This window comes from Camelina sativa, chromosome 2 (assembly GCF_000633955.1).
Source record: "Camelina sativa cultivar DH55 chromosome 2, Cs, whole genome shotgun sequence".
NCBI classification, from domain to species: Eukaryota; Viridiplantae; Streptophyta; class Magnoliopsida; order Brassicales; family Brassicaceae; genus Camelina; species Camelina sativa.
In genome coordinates, this window is record NC_025686.1 from 20,043,454 (window position 1) to 20,056,652 (window position 13,199).

Below are 13,199 nucleotides of genomic sequence, written 5' to 3' on the forward strand. Positions count from 1 at the left end.
AAAAAAAAAAAAAAAAAAAATGTTTCATGAGGCTTCGTTGCACTTTACAACATGCGACAGGGTTTTAAAAATGCGACAGGCTTCGTTTCATGAGGTTTTTAAAAAATGTTTTGTCATCCTGCCAAAATCGAAAATTTTTCCCGAAAAAAAAAAAATTTCCCGCCAAAATCGAAAAATTTTCCCGCCAAAAATATTGAAATTTATACCTTTTAAAAACCTTGTAAATGCTTTTAAAAAACTTTTAAAAGCGTTTACAAGGTTTTTAAAAGGTTTTTAAACACATTGTAAACGCTTTTAAAAACCTTGTAAATGCTTTTAAAAAGCTTGTAAATGCTTTAAAAGGTGTTTAAAAACCTTTTAAAGCATTTACAAGCTTTTTAAACACCTTGTAAACGCTTTTAAAAACTTTTTAAAAGCATTTAAAAGGTGTTTAAAAACCTTTTAAAAATTTTATAAAAACTTTTACAAGGTTTTTAAAAACATTGTAAAAGGGTTTAGAAGGTGTTTAAAAACCTTTTAAAAATCCTTTTAAAAACCATTTGAAAACCTTTTAAAAACCTTTTAAAAACCTTTTAAAACCTTTTAAAAACCTTTTAAAAATCTTGTAAAAGCGTTTACAAGTTGTTTAAAAAACCTTTTAAAACTCTTTAAAAAATCTTGTAAAAGCCTTTACAAGGTGTTTATAAGGCTTTTATAAGGTAGAAACCTTATAAAACCTTTTAAAAACCTTGTAAATTTTTTTTGGCGGGAAAAATTTTTTTTTCGAAACTTTTTATCAAAAGCTTTTTGACAAAAAAATTTTTGGCGGGAAAATTTTTTTGAAAAATTTTTGGCGGGAAAATTTTTTTGAAAAATTTTTGGCGGGAAAATATGTCGGAAATTTTTTGGCGGGAAAATTTTGTTTTTCTTTTTATTGAATAAAATAATTTTCATCTAAGGGTAAAATGGTCATTAAAAATTAAAAGAGGGCATAAATAAAAATGGCCAGAAAAGAGGGTATTTTTGAAAAGGGGTATATCAAAAGGGGCATTTTTAACAAATTCTCAGGGAATTTAAAATTTATATTGTATTTATTTGCTATTTTATTATTATTTATTAATTTTAAAAATATAAAATTTTATAGGTATTTGATATAAGTATTCAAAGTATAGGATTTTTGTAGTGTTTTCAAGGTTTTAACCCATGTGGTATATATATTGTCTTGTAATACATTTATTTCCTGATACACATCTAAAAGTGTTTAAAAAAAAAAACAATTCCACTTAACTCCTTATATGGGATTAATGCCAACCCGTCTCACCAAAATCAAAATAAGTTTTTCGTAAAAAAATAATCAAAATAAGTTTTTTATGAAGTTTAATTATGTTAATTGTTTTACCAAATTAGCATATTTTTTTAGTTTATAATTTTTCCATGTCAATATATATAGTTTATGATAATTAATAGAATTTTTTTTTTTTTTTGGTAATTCCTCAAAAATAAAAAATAAACCAAATTATATGGGGGTTTTCAACATATTTAATGTGACATTTTATAATTGGATTTTCGGTTTAGGAAATTTATTAATGTTAATATAATTATCGATATTGTAAACTTTTGTTATGAAAAATCTGTTGTATATCATTTAAATTTGAGAGATTCTAACATCCATAAAAATAGTTTTGGAGATTTAATGGGTTAAAACTTTAATGGGTATAGTTGTTTTTGGAAAAATCGGAATATATCGATGTTGTTAAGATCTTATGGCAATAAATGTAACAAATGTTGGTCAATTTAAGAAAGTTTAGTATTTGAGTTTCTCTCCAATGTTATTTATGGAATTGTTTTAGGGGTTAATGTTATAAAAAGCAAATTAAATAAGTAAAATTTAAAGGGCATAAACCAAAATGTACTTCAAAAATATTAATATAGAAACATGTATGTAAAGACTAAATATTATTACGCCATAAGTCATTTTAAATCAATTGTCTTTCATATGTGCCTATTTTAGAGACTTTTTGCATAAAATGTACATATACATTACTAAGTAGTACTAAACTTAGATTATTAAACAATAACTTTTGAAGTTGAAAATAAATTACGGCTTTATGAAAATAATTTTTCAAAACAAAATAGGGCCTCAATTGTATTTTGCTTTAGGCCTCATTTTATTCTCTATGTTTCTGATATATATAAAAAAAAACGTTTATAAAATAATCTTTTGAAGTAGTTGCAAAAAAAAAAAAAAAAATTCATGAGGCTTCGTTGGACTTTACAACTTTCATATTGACTACACAAATGTGTGATCATACTTAAATATAATTCATTGTCTCTATTTCGAAATTAGGTGACAAAGAAGATTCCTGTAGTAAAATAAAATAAGTTGAGGTTTATGTTGGTGGCTTCTTAACCTTCAATGAGCTTCAGATCTGCTAAATCTCAAAGAGGATATTAAGATTAGCCTTCTTGATGCAAGTGATACATTGGTTCTGGGATATTTTAAGAAAAATTCTTGGATTCACCTCTTCTTATTTATCCCCTCTTAGTCAACCAATCAAATTACAACAATATGTCATGCCATATTATATTTAAAAAATAAATCAAAATTAAAATAAAAATAAAACATTGTATTATTTCAAAGAGATTAATGTAAAATCAACATAGTTTTGCTAACGTATGGAAATATTATGTAACTTAAAAGTTTGATATTTTAGTGATACTGTAAATAGTGCTATACAATTTGACTTCAAAAAGAAAGGGAAAAAAAAACTGGTTTATAGCTTTATATCAAGAGAACATTTGGTCTAATAACAAAACCAAAGCCATTGCCAAACCAGTGTCAAAACCAGGACTAACAACAAGATCAAAAACATCTGAACCGAACTGAATTCCTTTGGTTCTGACCTCTTTCCTTTTGATCTCCACCACTGTCTTTTTCAATGGGACGTGCACAATTTTACATGATTTACATTTGTACGATCCTTTGACGATGTAATAATTCTTCTTATCGAACGATCCTGAAAATACATATGCTAATATGTCGGATTTATTGCTCAGAATATTCATCTTTAAGTTCTTCCTCATGTACCAGATCGGACACTTCGGTATTTTTGTTTCTCCATTTGTATCATTTGCTTCATATATTCCCCAACTATTTACAAGCGCAATTTTCTGAAAAATACAAAGGTAATTTTAATAAGTGATCATGATGACTATAACATTTAAAACGATTCAAAATAGTGTCTATAGTCTGTAAAGTGGCATTGACTATTGTCTATAAAGCTTTTTTTGTTTTAATTATAAATACCTTTCATTTCATTGTCTATAAAATTGCAATGAGTACAAATGGATATCTAGATCGACAGTGTAGTCACGTGAGTCAAAAGTAGATTTTGGTGACATTAAAAGTCAAACATATAATACTCGGAGATTCTAGCTAGACGTAGTTATATGCACAATTATGATTATGAATACTTTTATAGTCAAATCTTTTATGCTGAATGAAGTTTTGTATATAAAAATATTCCCAATGAATATGACGGGTTATACAAAATTTTTGCCAATAGAATTGGCCACATGCAGAATACTTATATAATTTTGACGTGACCTATTGTGGACGGTGTCACGGTTGTGTAGTTGGTCCTACTCAATCTTAATTTATACTAGAGTATTCATAATATCTTCATTCATGCATATCTTCAATCGCTAAAAACAAAACGTCTTCTACAAAATCGGCTAAAAAATGTCTATCAGCGAAAGGAAAATGCTCTACATTCATCGATTACAATAATTATCAACATATCGCGACCTCTCAAGTATTTACAAATTATCACACTTCTAAAGATAGTAAGCAAATTGATTCAATACTTATAGTAAGAGTGATCGGTAATAAGGACGATAGAAACTGAATTCTTACAATCTTAAAAGTATTTCTACCTTTTTGTATCAGTCAAGTTTCGAAGGTGTATGTTAATTCAGATTCAAATCTTTGTAATTGTGAGATCCAGATTGTGTAGACGTGGTTTATTCTTGACAATCTAATATAATGTGATATTATAACCTTCTAAGAGGAGGTGTATGTGATATTGGGTTTGTTCGTTTGGCTGCCGCTGCGGCTGCGGCAGACGCAGGTTTGGTTGTTCGTTTGCTTGCCGCAGGTACCTGCGTCATGACGTTGCGGCAAACGCTACGACCTGCGTCTAATATTTTTAAACGTTGTTTCAATTCAGCGGTTAAAAACATAAACGCAGCCGCTGTCGCTGCCGCTGCCGCAGCCGCCAGCGTCAACCAAACGAATAAGCCCATTATAATCTTGTAGACGTGGTACAATTCATATAATTGTCTAAAACACATTCATATAAAAGAAGTTAATTGTAATTAATGTGTGTATATATTTACCTTGGTACGTTGCATGAGGAGGAGGGAGTTTCCATCTTTATCCATGAGGATGAGTTCTCCGGGCCGGGTTCGGGCATAATTATCGACCCGGTAAATTAAATCTCCATTTGAATCTATCACCGTGAATCCTTCACAACTCACCAAAAGCGATTTTCTCCACACCGTGAGTATAGTACACGCGCCTCCAGTCACTGCTGCGGATACGGTGGCTTTGGACTCTGGAGACGACGGTGCATCTTCACCGTGGACAGACCTCGACCGATGCTTCAAGAAAGGGAACATGATTAGTTTTTTAGTGTTCTTGATTTACTATTTTAAGAAGGTTTGGATCTAATTGATCTCAAAACGAATATGGTAAGGTTAGGTGTAGGAGAATGATATATATAGAGATCGGATATGTGTGTGGATTGAGGAAAGATGTTAGCTTTGTTATATTATATCATTGTCTTATTATTATATACTATAACTCAGTGTATTTTTGTCTTCTTTATTGCAACTTGCGAGGTGTTTCTTAAAGGAAAAAAGATAGCTAGCTACACGAAGTATTGGTGAATACATGGTCACACATGCCAAGTATAGTATTGTATACTCAACTATACAAAGTATATATATTACATGACCACATGTATGAACTATATGATGTTATGCAGTCAACATCATAGACATATAATCTAGTACACCGGTCAGTTGACTCCGGCGAAGACCGACGTTGACTCCGGCGTTGACCAACACTAAAAAAATTTAAATTAAAAAAAAAATTATTATAGTAAATTATTTATGGGTTTTCATGATTAAAAGACATTTTCTATTTAATATCCAAATATTTTATATATATCTCTAATATATTCATTCTTATAATTAATTACTTTTTATTTTTCAAGCTAAAGTAAATAGTTAAATAAAAATCATTTATAATTATTTTTTAAGATATAAAAACAATTTATAATTATTTTCAAGATATATATGTATATATATATAAATCTCTCATAATCAGATTATTTAATTACTACAAAATCAATAAAATTAAATTCAACTACTTTCATTAGAAAATAATATGCAAAAGATTGAGTATATGACTCTTTACTCTAAATTTTGCATGGTAAATGTTATAAAAAAGTTTAGACACTCTTTACTTTAAAATTTACAAACTCAAAATAACATATAACCAACAAAAAATTAACAATATTTACTTTTAACATATGAACATTTTCATTTTTACTCTCTTTTACACAATTACAATATGTTAAATTATTTTTTAGAAATTTTTTTTAAGGTTTGGGTTCTCTATATTACATTTAGGATATATTTAGGAAATATATTAAAAATATCTTTAGATATTGAATTAACATATAAACAACAACAAAAAAATTCACAATATTTACTTTTAACATATGAACATTTTCATTTTTACCCTCTTTTACACAATTACAATATGTTAAATTAATTTTTAGAATTTTTTTTAAGGTTTGGGTTTTCTATTTTACATTTAAGATATATTTAAGAAATATATAAAAATATTTAGATATTGAATAGAATATTTTTTAATTAATACAAACCATAAATGATTTAATATAATAATTTCTTATTTTTATTTTTAATTTTAGAAAAAAATTTGGTCAACGCCGGAGTCAACACCGGTCTTCACCGGAATTAATCAATCAGTGTACCAGATTGTATGTTTATAGTGTTGAACACATGACGTCATATAGTTCATGCATGTGGTCATGTAATACATATATTTCGTGTAGTTGAGTATACAATAATATAGTTGGTATGTGTGGCCATGTATTCACCTATACTTCATGTAGCTAGCCATCTTTTTTCCTTTCTTAAATATCGCGATTCGCGACTTGATATTTGAATGCGAGAATAATAGTTTTTTTACTGATAAAACTTCTTCAACAGAAATTTTTAAAATAAGAATTTGACCAAAAAAACTTTACTGATAAAACTTAAATGTTATTTTAAATATGGGTCACAACTTTTATCTGAAAAATAATTTAAGATGTAAAGATATTTATAACATTCTACACGTTAAAATATCATCGTCACAGTACAAATACAAATTTTACGTACGAAACATTTACATTTTGCATGCCATATCTCAAATCATCCTTTTAAAATATTTAATCTAAATTGAAAATTTAACATAAATGAGGTTGAAATTTCCAAATGATCATCCTTTGTACTATAACTCAAACATGCATATACGAGAGATTTAGCTGTCTAAAAAAGTTACGTATTTGTGACTTAGATCTTGTATATTTTGACAAAAATCCTCATTATTTTGACCATCTACAGTTCATAGCTCTTACGGATATGGTATATTCTTTCTAGGAACTCTTTTGTCGAAGGCAAGCGTGGCTACCGGTGATTGGGTAATGACTAGCAGGTAGTCAGCATTTGGCTTAGGCACGCATGGTTTCTGGATATATTGATTTGGCATATCTAATATATTATTGTGTCAATGTTAAAAATCAATTACTGTATTAGGTAAGAACTTTAATTAAGATTATGCAAGGTCCCAAATCAAGCCACGTAATCTTGTTAGACCGAAGATAATAGAATTTTGAGGTCTCCAAGAACCTCTTGTCTTCGAATCTTTCCTTTTTTCTGAAAAAGTAAATTAAATTAAATTAAATCTCTCCTTTTCTACGTAAAAGTTTTGGTTAGGTAAAGGATAACTCTCTTCCACACGATTTGGTAGAGAAAATTATAATATATAAGAAAAAATAATTAACGAAATAATATGGTTGAATTTCATCTCACATTAGACGAAACTTCCATAATAATTTGAATAATCAATCATATTGGAAAAGTACATAGATAAAATATAAGTGAGACCTTTCATTTTCAAACCTGATTTTTGTTGATCTTCGGGTTTGCCATAAAATATTTTCCTTCAAGAGTGATGTAGACACAGTGGAGGAGCACACGTGTTAAACCCATGTCATGACGCATCACTAAAATGGGTTCCACAACAAAGAAGGTAAATTAGCTCTCGAGGCCACCAGAGTAATCAAACCCACGTGCGTGAGACCCCTGACCTGTCTCTCTTCTTATCTTTCGGGTCTTTCGAGTTCAAGATTTCTCGTTTTGCTTAACTCTTGGGACATCAATAATTTGGGGCCTTAATTATATATTAATTAAGTCATCAACAAGTGCAGTGATCATACTATTAGTTAAGCTATCAACAAGTGCGGCATCATCGATCTAGAGATATTCATCGCTGGTGGTATTGGATTAACTTATATACAGTATACGTTAAGAGGATATATTGACAGATTAGTCTGAATCTGATTATTTATTTTCATACTATATTTCTTAGATTTTTATAGTTTCTGTAGGATAACATGGTTTTGGAGGGCAGTGTTTTACCAATCTTTAAAAGATATAGAAAATATTAGGAGCGTAAAAAACTGAATTGAGAAAAGATACGAATTGTATTAAAATACCAAAATCAGAAATAAATTACAACGGAAAAATATTAAAGCATAATATAAATCATGAAAGCAAGATATAATATTTTTTTCCTTAATTCAATAAATCAGCAGTAAGTGCTTTCGGACAATCACGATTTATGAATTTCAAGATACAACCGATCACAAATTATTACTCTGCACAAGAGTAATAAAACTCAGGCAAACATATCTACGTTATACCTTCGAAACTACTAATAACTAAGAACTAATTTTGGACGAAGCAAGAGAGAGAAAGACCATTTTAGAGTGAGTTTTNGGCATATCTAATATATTATTGTGTCAATGTTAAAAATCAATTACTGTATTAGGTAAGAACTTTAATTAAGATTATGCAAGGTCCCAAATCAAGCCACGTAATCTTGTTAGACCGAAGATAATAGAATTTTGAGGTCTCCAAGAACCTCTTGTCTTCGAATCTTTCCTTTTTTCTGAAAAAGTAAATTAAATTAAATTAAATCTCTCCTTTTCTACGTAAAAGTTTTGGTTAGGTAAAGGATAACTCTCTTCCACACGATTTGGTAGAGAAAATTATAATATATAAGAAAAAATAATTAACGAAATAATATGGTTGAATTTCATCTCACATTAGACGAAACTTCCATAATAATTTGAATAATCAATCATATTGGAAAAGTACATAGATAAAATATAAGTGAGACCTTTCATTTTCAAACCTGATTTTTGTTGATCTTCGGGTTTGCCATAAAATATTTTCCTTCAAGAGTGATGTAGACACAGTGGAGGAGCACACGTGTTAAACCCATGTCATGACGCATCACTAAAATGGGTTCCACAACAAAGAAGGTAAATTAGCTCTCGAGGCCACCAGAGTAATCAAACCCACGTGCGTGAGACCCCTGACCTGTCTCTCTTCTTATCTTTCGGGTCTTTCGAGTTCAAGATTTCTCGTTTTGCTTAACTCTTGGGACATCAATAATTTGGGGCCTTAATTATATATTAATTAAGTCATCAACAAGTGCAGTGATCATACTATTAGTTAAGCTATCAACAAGTGCGGCATCATCGATCTAGAGATATTCATCGCTGGTGGTATTGGATTAACTTATATACAGTATACGTTAAGAGGATATATTGACAGATTAGTCTGAATCTGATTATTTATTTTCATACTATATTTCTTAGATTTTTATAGTTTCTGTAGGATAACATGGTTTTGGAGGGCAGTGTTTTACCAATCTTTAAAAGATATAGAAAATATTAGGAGCGTAAAAAACTGAATTGAGAAAAGATACGAATTGTATTAAAATACCAAAATCAGAAATAAATTACAACGGAAAAATATTAAAGCATAATATAAATCATGAAAGCAAGATATAATATTTTTTTCCTTAATTCAATAAATCAGCAGTAAGTGCTTTCGGACAATCACGATTTATGAATTTCAAGATACAACCGATCACAAATTATTACTCTGCACAAGAGTAATAAAACTCAGGCAAACATATCTACGTTATACCTTCGAAACTACTAATAACTAAGAACTAATTTTGGACGAAGCAAGAGAGAGAAAGACCATTTTAGAGTGAGTTTTTGTGTTTTAGAACTTGAGAAATAATGAGAGGCTCTGGCGGCGTTTTGATTTTTAAAACGAACAAAATCATATTGACTCCACTTGGAATTGGTTTGAGCTTAGTGTTATAGAATCAATAACAATGGTGGGAGACCACAAGCACGAGGAATCGAGCTTGGATATTAACTAGAGTATATCCTTCTACATGCTTCCTCAATCACAAAGTTGTAATGGAGAAACAACATAAGTTACGACTTGAGATTGAAGAAACATTGACTGCGCCTGAAGTATGAAGTGGTTTGGGATCAAGTGGTTTCTAGACGAGTTGACCGGCAAGTAGGAGATAGTGAGAAAGGGATGAGGAGACTAAAGAGAGGTTTTCCAAGTTTGGGACGATGACTGATCAGTCAAAAAAAAGAGCGACTGAACGAGTAGCTTCGGTGAGTGGAAAGAAGATTCCCCATTCGACTCCAAGTATTCTTGTTGAGTTCACCACATGGTCCACATCTAACCTTTGTTTACACTCACAAAGGTTAAATTCCTTTCATTCCTTTCATTCCTTTCACCTCTCTCTCTCTTTGATGCACTCTGTTTTTGTTCTTCTTTAAGAGAGACATAAAAACACTTTTTAACTTAAACGACTACATTGTATTAAGCTTGGATATATTTCTTACAAGAACACACACATACATATACTACCTCACTTCACTCACACTTGCACATTTTCACTTAGACCTGACCATGACCCTTACACACTAGACCATACTCCTAGGTTTCATCATACTTTAGACCATGCTTCTACTAGCAACTCTCCTTAGAATAATTTAACTCCTTATTTTTTGCAGGGTTTCCTATTTAATTTCACGTTATAATAAATTTCTAAATCCTTATTTTTTTATGTAATCCACAAAATACTTTTTATCATTCTTATAGATATATTTAGTTTCGTTTACTTAATTTTATTGTTCGTCNCAGCGGTTTAGACCGTCCCAAAAACAGGCCTGCCAGCAGGCCTGGAAGGACCAAGTTTATTTGTACATAAAAATGGTCCGCAGTTGGAAGGCAGCGGTTTTCTTTCTATTATCTTTAAACCGCACCACTGCGGACTGTATTTAATGAATTGTATTAATAATTTCAAGTCATAATAAACATTTTGGTCCGTGCTATAGCACGGGTTACTACCTAGTCTATTATATTAAATGAGAAGTGAAAACGTCCCACATTCAATCTCAGCAAAAGATTACCATTTTGCCATTAATGAAATTGCCCCTGACGTTGAAATAGTTTGCCCCTGGACGTAAATATACCTTTCGCATTAAAAATAGATCAAAAAAATCGACAGAATATCTAATTGCATAAAAAGTTATTTGCAAAACTAGAATTTGCTAAATTAATCCCTATATTTTTTGGAAAACACCCTCTTTACAACTATAGTTCTGTTTTATACTACAAATTCTACAGATTTGAGATAATTATTGGGGTTAAATTGTTTATATATCGACGTTAATCTAAAAATTAATGGGCTTCTGCAGAAAAAAAAAAACCGATGACAATACACCTCCTTACTGGAAACCCTAAAAAGATAGGTCATTTACAATTATAAATACAATGCTATCGTTTGCTTTCACCATACCTCAACAAAGAAAAAAAGAAAAAAAAACTCTCTTCTCTTGAATTTATAGTTTTATCAATTTCAATAATTCTTTCATTCTCAAATTTATATTTGTATTCCGATTTTGCTGTTTTTTATGATTCATCGACTGATCCTATTTATTTTTCTGTTCATATAGTGGTTTCTTGGAAATCAAGATCCAATAATCATAAGGCTTTGGTTGTTGTTGGTTCACCTTACAAAAAAGTATAAAATTGTACTTTTTTTGTTGAGGTTTTACGTTTAATTCTTTAAACATGTTCTCAAAAAAAATTTATTTGTTCTGATTCTTAGTTAAATTATTCCTTAACTTTTTGATTGTTTTTCTATTTTTATTGTTGCGTTAGGGAGAAGCTCCAGCTTTTCTACTGGATCATCCGGAGAACGGAGACTCCAATGGCGTCGGTGTAAAATCTGAAACCAACAACACTGACATATCAGTCGATATCGGCGGTCGAACAGTAAGTTCACTTACTACGGTTTCGATCCAAGTTTGTTTAAAACTGGTTGATAATGATCTGATTTGAGATTTCTTTTGGGAAGTTTGTGATTGGTGGAAATCATGAAAGGAACTCTTTTTCCATTGGGGTTCGAATCCATGACAAGAACAGTAACAACTGGTGGGTGTATGTGTTATGTAGTTTCTAGCAATTCTGTGACAAGAATTGTTCTTTACATGTCAGGAAGAAATCTTAAAGATTTGAGAATTACTTGGGACAGGTCCTAAGCCTAGCAAGGGGTACTCTGCGTCTGTTCTTAAACAAGGTCGGATTTTTGGTTATTAAGAAAGGTTCACCTTGCAATGACTCCATCGGGTTCCTCGAGGTTGGTAATTTGTTGCAGCAATTTATGATGTTTGTGAGTATTGTTTTGGAGCTTTTATGTGTTGAAGTTGAAACATTGATAGGTAGATAGTCCTTATGTGCGGGAACAGAAGAAATTACCAAAGAAGGAAGTTGTTGCTTGGAGTAAAGGTGTAAGAGGCAATGCTGAGAAACCTATTGTTATGGGTTATAAGCGGTCCTTCTGGAGTTGGGAAAGGAACACTTATCTCAATGCTTATGAAGGAGTTTCCTTCAATGTTTGGGTTCTCAGTGAGCCACACAACTCGATCTCCCAGGTCTATGGAGAGAGACGGTGTTCATTATCACTTTGCTGAAAAAAAAACTTATGGAGAAAGAAATCAATGATGGGAAGTTTCTTGAGTTTGCTTCTGTTCACGGTAATCTCTATGGAACCAGCATTGAGTCCGTTGAGGTGGTAACAGATTCAGGAAAGGCATAGAAGAAATCTTTTTGATTATTGATCGATGATGCTTTATGTACGATTGATTCTTAAACAGTGAGTTTCTCTTTTGCTCCACGCAGAGATGTATTCTCGACATTGATGTTCAAGGGGCAAGGTCTGTGAGAGCGAGTTCTTTTGATGCAGTATTCATATTCGTATGTCCCCCTTCTATGAAAGAGCTTGAAGTTCGGCTCCGTGCTAGGTAGAATTCAGGCTTTACAATTACAATACGAGTTCTTGATATCTTACATTACACTTTCCAGGATGATCATTATCAATCTATCTATTTTCTTAAAAAACAGAGGAACCGAGAAAGAGGAGCAAATTCAAAAGCGGCTTAGGACTGCTAAGGCAGAGATCAAAGAAGGGCAATCGTCAGACATTTTGGTCTTATTTTGTATAGTGACAACCTCGAGGAATGCTATAAGAAGCTCAAGGTGAACCACCTTTTGTTAATTGCGCAAAATGTTGTCATGTTCTGAATGCATAACAGTACCGGCTCTGTTTCCAGAAACTCTTGGGGCTAGATTAAAAATTTAAGATCCATAAATCATAAAGCTATGGTTGTTGTTGGTTCACCTTACAAAAAAGGTATAATATTGTGTTTTTTTGGTTGAGGTTTTACCTTTAATTATTTAATCATGTTCTCAATTTTTTTTTTTTTTTTTAATTCTGATTTTCTGATTTTATGATTAATCACTGATTCTTTTTATTTTCCTGTTCGTATAGTGGTTTCTTGGAAAGCAAGATCCATAAATCATAAAGCTTTAGTTGTTGTTGGTTCACCTTTCAAAAAAGGTATAATAATTATGTTTTTTTGATGAGGTTATAAATTTAATTCTTTTATTATGTTCTCAAAATTATAATAACA

At 30.8% G+C, this 13,199-nt stretch overlaps 1 protein-coding gene and 1 pseudogene across 1 annotated transcript; one reads left to right on the forward strand and one right to left on the reverse strand.

The window, feature by feature from the left end:
* On the reverse strand, window positions 2,675–4,729 carry LOC104730241 (protein LURP-one-related 17-like). The gene is made up of 2 exons (XM_010449388.2): window positions 4,378–4,729; window positions 2,675–3,150 (listed from the first exon to the last, which is right to left on the reverse strand). The coding sequence occupies exons 1-2, from the start codon at window positions 4,657–4,659 to the stop codon at window positions 2,767–2,769; spliced, it is 666 nt and encodes a 221-aa protein (XP_010447690.1). The 5' UTR covers window positions 4,660–4,729; the 3' UTR covers window positions 2,675–2,766.
* Window positions 8,643–12,863, forward strand: LOC104730252 (annotated as a pseudogene).